The 14,208-nt window shown below is 47.3% G+C and overlaps 1 protein-coding gene across 1 annotated transcript in view; it reads left to right on the plus strand.

Annotated features, from left to right (window-relative positions):
• PAX8 (paired box 8) overlaps positions 1-14,208 on the plus strand; it is a gene marked incomplete at both ends in the record, with an annotated part of 115,753 nt that overhangs the window by 572 nt on the left and 100,973 nt on the right. Inside the window, one exon of the mRNA XM_079720391.1 lies at positions 1,850-2,037. Coding sequence (XP_079576517.1) covers positions 1,850-2,037 — 188 coding nt within the window. The remainder of the gene's footprint in view (positions 1-1,849; positions 2,038-14,208) is intronic.

The following is a 14,208-nucleotide window of genomic DNA, read 5'->3' on the forward strand; positions in this document are numbered from 1 at the left end:
TTTGGGAGAGACTGATACACCCCTGCTTTATTTAGGCCACTTTATTTGGATTTCGTGTTACATGCAGGTCAACTCTGGCCTTACCTGATCCATCATGCTATTCATTCCTCTCCTGGCCTCCTGCATCACAGGCTGACCTCTCAGTCTGATGCTCACTCTTTCCCCCTGGAGTTGACATCTCTTACTCTCTTCGTCTACACAAATCATTCAAGATACCTGCCCTGCCAGATTCATTGCAATATCCCCAGGTCTCAGATCCATGCTTAGCACACAGTAGGCACCCAGTGAATATTTCTTAAGCAGAGAAATGAATTATCTAAGCAGCACCGCCCCGTTCCCATTATCCTACGTATCCTTACGTATCCCTCCACCTCTCTCTCTCTCAGACGTTGAACAGCCGTTCCACGTCCATCTCAAACCCTGACCCCTTGGCTCTCTCTCATCTCATATTTCTTATTGTCCATGGAAGATCTCTATTTGTTTGACCTTCCAACCCCTGCAACAAAACTCGTCTAAAGCAGAGCTCGTTATCTTTCCTTCCAAACCAGAGCCCCTTTCCACTTTCCCTATTACTGCTGGCAGCTCAATTAGCCTTAGGACGGCACAGTCATCGCTCTTCATTTTTCTCTTTTCTTGGCATTCACTCCCTCTTTGGGTCCTGCCTGTTCTTTCTCAGCAAGGACTCCAGACTCCGAGTTCTCTGTTCTCACACACCACTCCTGATCCAGGCGCACCCTCTGTACTGGGAGCCCCAGAAGGTTTCCTTCACGACACCATCAGGCATCTCCATGGCCAGTTCCCTGATACAGATGTGTTCCAAAGTGAATGTTGGGTGCTGGATGGATGATCCCCACACTGGCTTCTCCTTGGGGAGAGGGGTCTTCTCTGTCCTATCTTCCCAAGGTGGACACAGTAATTTCGAGGCTCTGCTTAATTCTTCAAGTTTCTTTCATCCTCAAAACCAATCTGAAAACATATCCCTGCTCCCCTACCTTCACACCATCCACTCTCTGTCCCTTTCTCCTGATTCTGGACCACTTCACTGAGTAGCATCCACGTGACAGCTGCGGAAGGGGCCATGATGGGGAATCACTGGTGATCTCAACAGCCTGCTTTTGGGAACAGATGGTCTGGTTCATTCACCTTCTCCTGCTACTGGACTTCCCAGCTTTTTCCTTCACCTCTGTCTAGAAAACACTTCAGAGTTCCTATTCCCTTCAATGTTCATCCTATGATGCTATCTTCCAAATAAATAAACAAAAAGAAAGAAAAATGTCTCCCCAGAGGCAAGGCCAGCTCATTTTCCTCACCACCCACCCGCAAACTCCAACCCTAAACCTACCTAAAAGTGCTCCTCACACGAAGAATGGGAGGGAGGATTTTTGCCCACTTTAGCATGCTTTTCAGGTATAACTGTATATCCAGGATGAGGCTTTGGGTTCCTTGCACTCTCCCCTTCCATACCGCTCAGAGTCTATCTATGTTGACTGACGTATGCAGGGCTAAGACTCTTCCTGAGAAAACCATTTGGGATTTGGACGTACACAGGTGACACTGATGGGGTCTTCATGGAAGCCAGATTGTGGTGAGGAACTCCAGGCACCATGGAATCAATCTGGACATGGGACCTGAGCAGCTGATGGAAAGGACTCTGCACAGGGCGAGACCTCCACTCTGTGCACTCAGTCTGCCCAGCCTTGCTGGTGGCTGGGATGTTCTTCCACAGGGAAAGGGCTGTGTATATGCACAGTTAAATGAGCAGCAAAGTCTTAGGGTTCAAGCAACTTTGCTCCAACACGCTGTAAGGGAATCACAGAAGAGAGGGGCCTTTTCCTCTCCTGTTTTGCAGATGCTCAGCAAATAGCCATCCAGAGCAACAGGTGGTGGTCGCACTTCAACAAGCCACCTGAGCAGAGTGACAATGGGAGCACCGCCAAGAAGCAAGCAGCATCGGCAGATGAGGAGAGCAAAGAGATTCATGAGAGCATCATGACACCCCAGGCACTGCCTGAGATGGAAAGGAGGAGCCATGGGAAGGTGAGGGGGTGGGGGAGGGGGATGATGGCCTCAAGTTCCCAGAAATGATCTCGCCAGTACCAGGAACCAGGCACACAGATCACTGTGACCTCTTCGCACCCACAGGCAGTGTGGTGAAGGAGCGTTCAGATTACATAAGGACTCCTCCAGGTCAAAGTACATCAAACAAGTCCAAAGAATGAAGTAGGGAGAAAAGAAAAACAAGACGACAGGGCTTCCAAAGCATTGGGCACATCTGAGACAGCTGAATACAGACAGTGCTTCATCAGAGGCTCAGTTTGGTTGGGGTTGGATGGGAGAGGAAGGATGCAGCAGGAAGTCAGGCCCTGGTTTTCCCCCAGCCCACCCGGAGCCATCACTGTGCTTAGAGTCATGGGGAGCTCAGGGTGGTCCAAAATCAGTGAACGCCTTGGAGACGAGTGACTCCAATTCCTCCTTTTCATCACTGGGCAAATGCGCTTTGTACCAAAGGAAATAATTACAAGTATCATTTGGAGAGCACATCACACAAGGTCCCCACTAGTCCACGTAATTCTCACACTACCCTCAAGAGATATGGCTGTCATCGCTTTAAAGCTAAGAAATAAAGGTTCAGCAACATTAAATAATACCCAAGGTGCCTTGGCTTTCCTTGGGTTAAAGGGGAATTGGTGGGGGTGGGGAGTGGCGGTTATGAGAACGTGGTGAAAAACTGAACCAGCCCCTTTATCAGTAAATATGATGCATATGAAAACATATTCAATATTTTAAAAAATTATCAAACACAAATTGGGCAGATTTTTAAGAACTGGAAAGTGCCATAAAATAGTGAGAAAATATGAGATTCAGAACAATTCAGGAAATACCTGCTCCAGTGTCTGGTGTGCATTAGAATTCGTTTAAAAATATATACATGGGACTTCCCTGGTGGCCTTCCCTGGTGGTTCAGTGGTTAAGAATCCATCTGCTAATGCAGGGGACATAGGTTGGACCTCTGGTCCAGGAAGATCCCACATGCTGCAGAGCGACTAAGCCTGTGCACCACAACTACTGAGCCTGTGCTCTAGAGCCCGTGAGCCGCAACTTCTGAGCCTGTGCGCCACAACTACTGAGCCTGCACTCTAGAGCCCACGTGCCACAACTACTGAAGCCCACGTGCCTAGAGCTTGTGCTCCGCAACAGGAGAAGCCACCGCAATGAGAAGCCCGCGCACCGCAACGAAGAGTAGCCCCCGCTTGCCACAAATAGAGAAAGCCCGTGCACAGCAACGAAGACCCAATGCAGGCAAAAATAAATAAGTAAACTAAAAAAATTTATAAAATATATATATATATATCTATATATATATATATACACATGTGTGGGCCCCAGCCATAAACCACTGAATCGGGATTTCTGGGGGCGCCTCCCTATACCCACCAAGCTGACCAAGTGATTCTGCTGTATGTGGAAGTCTGAGAACTAATGATCTAGGTTATAGTGTACCTTAGTTTATAATTATCAAGACAAATAATTAACTAGTTTGTAAAAGTCACGTTTCTTGATTACTGTCAAGTTTCTCTCTGATAATAATAGTGGATCTTCGTGAGGACTTACTCTCTGCAGTATATGTATATTCTGATTTCATTTTCATAAAGAACTCTGCAGGGTGAGTAGTAGTATCCTCACTTTATAAAGGTAGGACCTGAAGTTCAGGGAGATGGAGTGACTTGGTTGCTATTAGGCATCCTGTTAATATGTGGCAAAGCTGGGCTCTGCCTCCAAGCCCGGGTTCGATCCATTGTACCCAAGACATGCCTCCTCCTTTGCCAGAGGCTAGGCCAGGAAGAGCAGGAAGAGTGTCACGTGACTCCAAAAAGAAACTGATGAGTTCGATTCTCAGCACAGGTGCGGACAGTTCTCACAGCCACAAATAAAGCCTTTTGAGAAGAAGCTGGTGAGGAAAGATGAGGAGCGTGTATGGCCTCAATAATGTCCAGAAGGAGCAGGGAGCTTGTCTGCGAAAGAATGATGAGAGATTCGAGAGGGAGTGTGAGGTGAAGGAGATAAGAGCGGATGAGAAAGGGAGGCAAGCTTGAGGAATGTAAGTAGTTTGGACCTGGAATCTGGGGAAAGTGAAGGAGTGAGGTGCTGTGAAAGGGAAATTGGGTAGAAGGGAGAGGAAGGAAACTTCCAGAAGGAGGGCAGGGGTTCAAGGATAGGGCTGCTGTGAATGAAGGGGGTGGAGTATGAGAGCAAGAGAGGGGTGAGGGGTGGGGAAGGGGGAGTCCAGCAGTGGGCTCACTATTTCTAAGCCAAACTCAATCAAACGGATAAATAATAAATTTCAGAGACCAGCTCTGGTCCCACAGTTCTCCAACGTTTGCTCTCAGGGTCTCTTTACACTCTAAAAAATTACTGAGCAGCCCAAGAGCATTGTTTATGTGGGTTACAGGTATCAATATTTGTCGTCTTCTAAGTCAAAACTGGCACATTTTTAAAAGATATATTTATTCATTCATTTTAAAGTAATAATAAGCTCATTCATGTTAATATAGGTAATATATTTTTATGGAAAATATATTTTGAAAACCGAGTGAGCCAAAGGTCATTAGTATCCACATTTGCACATCTCTTTAGTGTTTGATTTAATAGGAGACGGCTGTCTCCTCACACCTGCTTTGACGCTCAGTGTTGCCATATGTTGTTTTGGCTGAAGTGTATCGAACAAACTCTGGCCTCACCCGGACATGTAGTTGAAAACGGGGGGGAGTATTTGTTAACTCCTTTTCAGATAATTGTGGGCATTCTTCTTTGACACGACCTCACAATTCAACAAATGGCAGTTTCTTAAAGGTTATTCGCAATGTGGAATCTGAAACCCTATCAACGAGGTTTTTGTTCCCTCCTACTTTTAAATGCATCGATCTGATTTGCATCCTGAGTGGATGTTTCACCCAAGCGTGATTTGTAACGTCACGCATTGGTCACTTGGAAAATGTTAGCTCACTGATCTCTGCAGATCTTCCAAATGTACAATAGAAAACCCACTGTACACTCGGGAACAAGTGAGCAAGGCAGAAGCAAATGATTTTGAAGTAGTGTGGACCTCACAGGCCCCCTGAGAGGGTCTCAGGTAGTCCCGGAGTCTCAGACCACACTTTGAGAATCCCTGCTCTTGTATATTGAAAAGTGTCCTGAACTGGGGATCAGACAACCCCAGGTACTAGATCATACTCTACTTCTCATTAGCTTGGACATAACCCTGAACTTCTCTGAGCCTCTTCAAGCAAACTGGGTGACTCACTATCTCTTAAAAATTCCCCATGAATCCCTCCCACCAAGCCTTTCTTTGCTCTGTCTGAAATATACTCTTCTCCACCCAGTTCTCCAATCGCCACCTGTCACCCTCATCCCCTCTGGAGGCCCAGCTGCTTCGCCAACCCTTCTGTGACGTATTTCTGATTTTCCCTCCTTAGGTCCTCTGCTGCTTTTGTTTGGACGTCTCTTGGGGATCTTACCTCATTTTGCTCCAAATGAGACTGTCATATTGAGTAAAGTAGTCAGGGAAAGACAAATATCATATGATATCACGTATATGTGGAATCTTAAAAAAGGGGACATATGAACCTATTTCCAAAACAGAAACTGTCACAGATGCAGAAAACAAACTTACAGTTACCAAGGAGGTAAGGGGGGGTGGTGATTCATTGGGAGATTGGAATCGACATATGCACACTACATATAAAATAGATAACTAGTAAAAACCTACTGTATAGCACAGGGCACTCTATTCGGTGCCCTGTAAGGACCTATACGGGAATGGAGTCTAGACGAGAGTAGATATACGTATACGTATGGCTGATTCACTTTGCTGTGCAGCAGAAGCTAACACAACATTTGTAAATCAACAATAAAAAATTTTAATTAAAAAAATAAGAAAATGACCAGAGTGCTTGTCTGGCCCCTCCCGCCCCACTCCCCACTGCACTGTGTGCCCCTGGAGAGCAGAGACCACCAGTCATTTACGTTTGTGTCTCCTTCAGCTACAAGCCCAGTGCCTGAGGTGGAGTAGGTGCCCTGTGGAAGTGAAATTAATTGGTTAGCATGTTTCAGAAAGATCTATCTGTAAGGCTGAATGGATATTTATGGGAGAAGAGGCAGGGACGAGGTGACTGGGAGGTGAAGGAAGAGGAATGACAGTACATGGAAATTATGAGAAGACTGATAGAAGGAGACAGAGAGAAGAGGTCAAAGTACGCACCTAGAAGCTAGCTGAGGAGAAGGGATGGGACCAGGGCATGGCGAGAAGATAAGAAGAGCATTTTGGGGTGGATTTAGACGATTGAGGCGGGTGGGATGCTTGGGAAATGGCATTCCACTGGATTAAGAAAACTAAAGGATGCCTGGAATGACAATCCTGAGAGGCTGGTGGGCAGAGAGGGCTGAGTCCTGAGCAGCACTGGGATGGATGCCTGCGTGAGAGAGGGGCGTGAACAGCGGGTGTGGGAAGCCGGTCCACGTGGCCATGTTTCTAATTCTCTCTGCTATCAATTTCAAGGAGGCTGCTGGCTCCCAGGCACCCAGAAACCCCTGCCAGCTCCCACACATCTGGTGAGGAGTGAGCCCGCACGAGGCAGAAGTGGAAAAGAGCAAGGCACTCAAAAACTCAATTTTTTTCTCTTCAAATATTTCCAGAGAGGGAGTGTGGCATAGGCACAGGAAATACGGTGCTTATTGCTCACACTACATTAAAATTCAGATTGGCCTGTGCAATATCCCCGGCATAACCGCTCTGCACTGATATTTTTATAACTCTTAATATCAAACAAATTGCCTCTTCAATGAGACAGTTTAATGTCACGGGGGCTGTGCCCACCACCTTCCTCACGCCGGCCCCATAAAGATCACCGTTCTGTTACTGGGGACAGAGGGGCCATGAATTTCTTATCAAGAATATGGCTGGATTATGCAGAGTAAATCTTGGACCGTATTAAAGGGATCACGGTGTTTTAATTTCTTTTCTCTCCCCCACCCCCATATCCCCCATTGCATCTCTTCCTACTAATAAACTCAGGTGAGGGGCCTCCAGACTGAATCAGCCATGAATCATCTTTGTTGGCTGAGGTCCGTATTTTTCTCACATTCATGTCTCTTCCCCAGTCATCAATGGATGCCTTCCGCCCCACCCACCCTCCACAGATGTCATCTCTCTCTTTCATGATCTAAGAGAAAGAGATTTGAATGGATTTTCCTAGGAAATCCCCACCATGCTGTCAACTGCAGGGTCAAGAGTATCTTGTTTGGGCAGGTTTTGCCTCAGTGGCAGTGGCACAGAGAACCACAGGTGACATTCTACTCTGCATCCCAAGCTCGTTCCCTCAGAGACCCCCTTTACTACCCACCGTGAACTCTTACGTGACTAGGGAAAACAGACTGAGTTTATTATACAATTGGCTTTCCCTTCCATGTATTAATCGAAGACCTAGAAAAATGTCAATCAGAGCAATCCATTTGAGATAATACGTAGAAGTATCATAAGCTGGTAGAAATCAACCCAAAGCAGAGAAATTGACATTGTATTAGCCCAAGATGCTGTATAGTAAGTAATCCACATATCTTTTCAAATATTGAAAATAGTTCATGGACTCCTCCCTCCTCACATTACTGGGTCAGAGAGACACTCAGGACACTGAAGTTTATAACAAGTGATGTAAAGTGTCCTCAGAGGCCCCAAGAAGTAGATTGATTGGAAGCGTTGCATCCGTAGAGATCTCACTACAGTACACGTAAATTTTTATTTGTTTATACTAAAAGTGCTGATGACAGCACGAACTCAAAGAGCAAATGATCAGATTGTTTTGCCTCATCTTTCAGCTTTCCATGCTCCAGGCTGACCAACAGACATAAAGATGGACACTTTGTTTTCCAAGGAAAGGTGATGAACCTTCACCTCAAAAGTGCCTGATCACTTGGGTTACCTGTGTGGGGTCACTGAATTCCAAATTTTTCTGCAACATCTTTACACCTCAAATTCCTTTCTTCTTCTCCACTCATATGCTACTAGACCGTCTTCATACTAGACTCTTAGGATGATCCTGCCATTTTCAAGTTTTACATTTTAGGACACTTTGAAATTAGTAGGTTTTTAAATTACGTAATTCATTTGGCTCACATTTTATTTGCAAATGTCTTACAAAGATTCAAGCTAAACAACCCTTTTTCTTCAAATACTGTGTCTTTGTTGGTTCTTAGAGAAGCTGGAGGCTTGTTTGCCGGTCTTGCTGGCAGAATATTCTCAGATCGCCCTGGTTTGTAGATTCCGGTCGTCTTTGAAACCCTATAAAGTTCTAGAAGGGCCGATCCAGGGTGAGCTCTCAGATCAGGCCCACTGGAGTTGTCGACTTCTAAGATATGTCACATCTTCTTCTTATGAAGCCAGGAAGGAGCGGAGATCATTGCTTTTATCACTGACTATGATAAAAATAGGATAATTTGGATCATGCTAAGGTTGGCATATCTTTATAATAGCAAAAATTTAGAAATAATCAAAATGAACAAAAACGTGTGCCTTGTTAAAGAAGTCGTCCACAGAACATACAAACATAAAATCAATAAACTGTATCCATTTAAAATTATATCTTAGGAGAATATTTAATATCATAAAAAGGTAGGTATGCACAATATTCAGTGGATAAAGAAGATCCAAAACAATGTGTACAACATGACCTTTCTTTTCAAACTAGGATAGATACCAAACTGTAGAATCAACAAGTGATTTTTATTTTCTTGCCCCTGCTTATCTCTATTTTCTTAATGTTTGACAGACTAATAAGTGTATTGTTTTTAAAATAAGGGAAAACATCATCTGAGAAACTGGCACCAGTGCACATCCCATGGGAGTTGAAAATGGAGGCTTGAGTTTGCAAGACATTCTTGTGTTGGTGCAATCACTTCCTCCGTAGCTAGAACTTGGGGACTACCATGAGACAGCCCTAAGGTAGGGTAGGAAAACCCAGGACCTACCACCTGCCCTCAGGGATCTTACAGTCGGCTGCGCAGACAACCAGAGGAGTTAACCCCCTGCCTCGGAGGTGAAGCCTTGGGCTTGGCCGCAGCCAAAACCTTCCACTGCCTCCTGTCCTGTCCTGAGTGGTGCCTGTGACCAGGACATGAAGCTCTTTGAGCTCCCGTGGGATCTGGGTATGACTGAAGGAGCCCGGACCTCAGACGCGGGTGGCCACGTGCACCCACCCATCCAAGGCCGTCCGCCTTTGTCCGGTTTCTTCCCAGGCACCCCCAGGGACCTGCTGCTCCAGCCCCAATCTGTTGCTTGTGCCCTTCTAGGAAGGTTTCTGCCCTTTTCAGCGCCACATCCTGGGGGAGAAAGAAAGGCACCCCGAGGCTGGAAGTTCTGCTGGGGGAGGGAGCTCCCTGGAGTACTGCGGCCGATGGGGGAGGCCCCAGTGGGGCGCACGCGGATGAATTTCTGGGAGGAAACCACGTACCATCCGCTCGCGCTCGCTGCCATCCAGTGTTTTCTTCCCCCAGTGAGTCTCTTAATTTTGCTCATTTATCTTAAAGAGCTCCGTAAGCGCCGTGGGCTCCGGTGGGGGGCCCCGCACGGGGGCTCCGACACCCGACCCCCACGCCTGCCTTCCAGAGGAGCCATCCAGCGCGGACCAAATCTCATTTTCCTACAAATAGTTTGTCAGAAGCAGCAGGGCAAGTAATAAATCACCGAGAGCGGGAGCGGCGAGGGAAGTGGGGAAGCTGGGCGAAGGGAGGGCGGGGCCGAGGGCGGAGGGAGGGCTGCGGGCGCAGATGCAGGCAGCCTGGCGTGGGGGGGGGAGGAGGGCAGAGGGAGGGGTGGGTGGGGACGGGGGCACCCGGGGAAGAAAAACAAACAGAAAGGGAGGGAAGGAGATAAAGAGACAAAGAGTAGAAAACGAGGGGGGATGAGGAACGGAGAAGGAGCGAGGAAGTCGAGGGAAGCGGGGAAGGGGGGAGGGGGGAAGGGAGGGAAAGAAAAGAGAGAGCAAGGGATGGATCAGGAAGAGGGAGAGATGAAAGCAAACGAGACGAGAAAATGCATTTCCAAAGGGGTCGTGAGATGTCTGGTCAAGAGGTGGACCGGAAAAAGGATGGTGAGCAGAGACGCCCCTTGCCGTCCTCCACCTTCTGTGTCCTGCGCTGCTGGGGAGCCTGCGGTCTCCCTCCTTGTCCTTCTCCCCGCCTCTGTCCCCGCTGCCTGCTCCAGGTGGACAGATGCAGGATGCAGGTCAAGTGAGGTCATCCTGGTCCACTCTGTTAGCCAGCCTAGAGAGGACGTCTCCAGTCACTGCATTGAGTGTGTGTGTGTGTGTGTGTGTGTGTGTGTGTGTGTGCTATAGAGAGGACAGGGGAACCTGCATCCTGACTATTATGATGATGCTATGTGGCCTTAAGCAAGCCGCTTGACTCCTATGTGCCTCGGTTTCCTAATCTAGAAAATGGGAACGATAATCCCTATTTCCAGGCTTGGGAGGACTGGAAAATGTTACCCACATGGAAAAGCATCTAGCGCACAGTGCAGGCTGTTGATTAGGAAAAGGAGCCTCCCTTGAGCGTCTGTGGTCGGTGAACTTGGCCTGGTGGGGCCTTCAGATTCTGCAGTGCCTTGCCACCCCCGCAGTCTGTGATCCCCAGCCAGGCACTCTGATCCTTCAGCTGTCAACACAAGCACACTCCAGTGCTTTCTGCTTTGCCTTTGGTCTCCCCTGGGAAGCTCTGAACACTAGTGAGATCATCATTGTCAAGCTCTCTTCTGGTGCAAGGGCAGCCAGATAAGGAAGACCACAGAGCTGCCTGTCCTCCGCTCCATCCCCAACGCCAGTTTCTGCTTCTCCTCCCATTCACCTCCTCCTCTTCCCTGGCTGCTGGGATGGAGCCGGCAACCTCCGGGAGAACTCTCCGCGCGTAGCTTTACAGACGGGAAGAGGGAAGTGGTACCTATGGGGGTCCACACTGTGAAGGCTGGGCTCTTGTCTGTGTGGATCACAGAACTATCCCCAGCCCCCAGCACAGCAGCGGCACATAGTAGGCTCATAAAATGAATGAAATTCATCGAATATCATGAATATGTGTTCACTCATTCACGCTTTATGGCAGTAAAGAAGCTGTTGTTATTGCATTTTATGCAAAGGGCAACTAAGACACAAAATCACCCCTCCAGGAAGGGGCGGAGCTGGGGTTTGACCCCCAAGCAGTCTGTCTCCAAAGCACGCATTCCTCCCACGGCAGCCCAGGGCTGGGCGTTCTGCCCATCAGCATTACTCTTCAAACAGCCTATGTTGATCAAGCGCTTCCTGATACCCAAGGTCAGAGATGGCACACAGCCCCAAACCTGCGGTGCCTGCCTTGCCTTCTCCTTACCCTTGGGATCCTAGAGACGGGACCCCACAGTGAACTCCATTTGGGGATGAATCTTTCCTTTCTGGATCCTGTGCCATTGGTGTCGTCGTCTAGCCCTGGGCATCAGGCTATGCCACTCTCAGACAGACAGTGAGACCCCAGGCCTCTGCCCAGCTTGGGGCTTTGAGGATGAGGTCATGTACTCCAGAACCTCTCTGCCCTCAGCTCTTAGGACCTGGGTCACGGTTGCTCTGTTCCTGTGCCCTCTAACCCTCCAGCAAAGTGAGCATCCTCTGGGGACCTCACGTCCAACCCTGACAAGGAGCACAGCCCAGGGAAAAGAGAACCAGGGTCTGCCGTCTGCCATTTACCAGCTAGATGACCCTGGTCAATTATTTTCACCTCTCCAGGCCTCAGGTTCCTCAACTGGAAAATGGGGATTGAAAAAAAAAATCCATGCCTGACTCTCAAAGCTGTCATGAGAATCCCTTAAGGCAAAAGCTGGAAAGCACTTTACAAATGAGAAGGCCTCTTACTCTCCACCTCCTCCTGATGGCAGATCCCCAGCTCTCCTTCCTGATGGCCCTGCCCTCCCAGCCCGATGTGCACACGATCCTCAGTTCCATGGTCTGAACCCTGAGGGCCACAGTGCCTCCCAGCCTGCCCCTCATGAGGAATCATGACACGACACCATTTAAAAACCCAGATGAAGCCTCATAAGTGAATCGACTTAAAGAAGGCAGATTAAAGCAGTGGCTAAGAGCTCTGGTAGGATTAAAAAAACAAGTTTTAAAATTCCAGCTCTACCACTTATTAACAGTGTTAACCTTAGACAATCATTTTCCCTCTCTAAGCCTCAGCTTCCCCATCTATAAAATGGGATAATAATAATAACCATCTTATAAGGTAGATAAGGTATATTAATCACCAGTAAATGGCTACGATTGTCATTTCCCCTTATTTTTGTCTTGACTCCTCAACAAAAAATCAGTTGCCAAACTTTGTAGCTTCTGGCCTCTTTCTCAGTTGTTCCAGTTCTGGGACCTTAGTCCACATCCTTCTTCTCTCCTCCTTCAGCTGTGCCTCTCCTCCCAGCCTGCAAACCACCCACTCAACTTTGGTCTGGCCTCATAACCAAGGTGAAAAGCCACCTTGGATTCCCAGGGTGCCCGACAACAAAAAAGGAGGAGGTGAACACAGTAGCCATCCACAATGATGGGGTGGTGAATAAGGTGGGAGAGGAGAGGTGACCTGCCCAAGGTCATGGGGGTGCTACCATCAGAGCCACTGCTAGACTCCCGGACTCCTGGGGCCCATCCTTTCCATTATCCCCACCCAAAGCCTTGGTAGGCTATTAAATTCCTCACAGCCCAGAACTGGCTTCCCATCTTATAGAACCCTCTGCCTCAAAGCTCTTAGCAAGGTGCCCCCCCAAAGCCTGGCTCTATCCCAGACCATCTTCTCAGCCCCTTTCACTCACCCTCACTCTCAGCTTCCTCTAATATGCTGCCCAGCTTTCACCTGTCACCCACACAATTAGTTCATGGTTCATTCACGACTGTGCTGGACCTCCCACTTGCTGCAGGAACCAGGAATGTGTGCATGGTCTCTGCGCTCCAGGAGCTCCGGTGTAGTGCGTGAGCACCCAGCCTTCCAGCCCAAACCCGCTCCTTCAGTCCCTAAAGCCCGCTTCCTCCAGGAAGCTCTCCCACTGATAGAAGACTGCTTCCTAAACCCTCCCAAATGGTGCTGTTCCTATCTGGAAATTCTCTGTGTGTGAGATATTTTTATCTCCTATTTAAAATCAGACTTTTCTCCCTGTTACTATGGCTCACATTTTTTATTAAAGTTTTTTTCTGTGTCAGTATTTTAATTGCATTTGATAAGATGTCTTTCTTTATAAAAGCCAAACAAACGTTTGTAATAAAATTTTTATTATCTAAAAAAAAATTAAAGTTCTTAAAATGCTATCTTGTCTATGCTTCCTTAATATAGAAGTCCACATCGCTGTCAGACTGCATTTTAAGCACTGAGGCAGACCTCAGTTCCCTGTGACTCATGGGGAATCAAGACTCAGAAGGCCACCAGTGGCAGGGGCAGGGGTGGGCAGCCAGACCTGCCTCGGGAAGAAGGGGAAAGGTACCCACAGAGCCAGCTCCAGAATCTCGCTGATGCCATCAGAGAGACGAGACAAAGCGCAGTGGAGAAGGCAAAGACCATTTCTGGAATATTACTCAGCCATAAAAAAAGGAATGAAATAATGCCATTTGCAGCAACATGGGTGGACCTAAGGATGATCATACTAAGTGAAGTAAGTCAGACAGAGAAAGACAAACATACTATGATATCACTTATATGTGGAATCTAAAAAAAATGATACCAATGAACTTATTTACAAAACAGACATAGACTCACAGACATTGAAAACAAACTTATGGTTACCAAAGGGGACAGGGGTGGGTGGGAGGGATAAATTAGGAGGTTGGGATTAACAGACACACATTCCTACTATATATTAAATAGATAAACAACAAGGTCCTACTGTATAGCACAGGGAACTCTACGCAATATCTTGTAGCAACTTTTATATATATATATATATATATATATATATATATATATATATATGCATGTGTGTGTGTGTAACTGAATAACTTTGCTGAACACAAGAAACTAACACTACATTGTAAATCAACTATACTTCAGTTTTTTTAAAAAGGCTATTTCTGGATGTGGAGAATCCGGAGAGAAACCACCGTCAATTCTGCTCACCTTCAACGTGCCTGTCCTTGGAGGAACAGCTAAAATGCCATGCCCCAC

The sequence above is a fragment of the Hyperoodon ampullatus genome, assembly GCF_949752795.1.
Source record: "Hyperoodon ampullatus genome assembly, chromosome: 15".
Taxonomy (NCBI): domain Eukaryota; kingdom Metazoa; phylum Chordata; class Mammalia; order Artiodactyla; family Ziphiidae; genus Hyperoodon; species Hyperoodon ampullatus.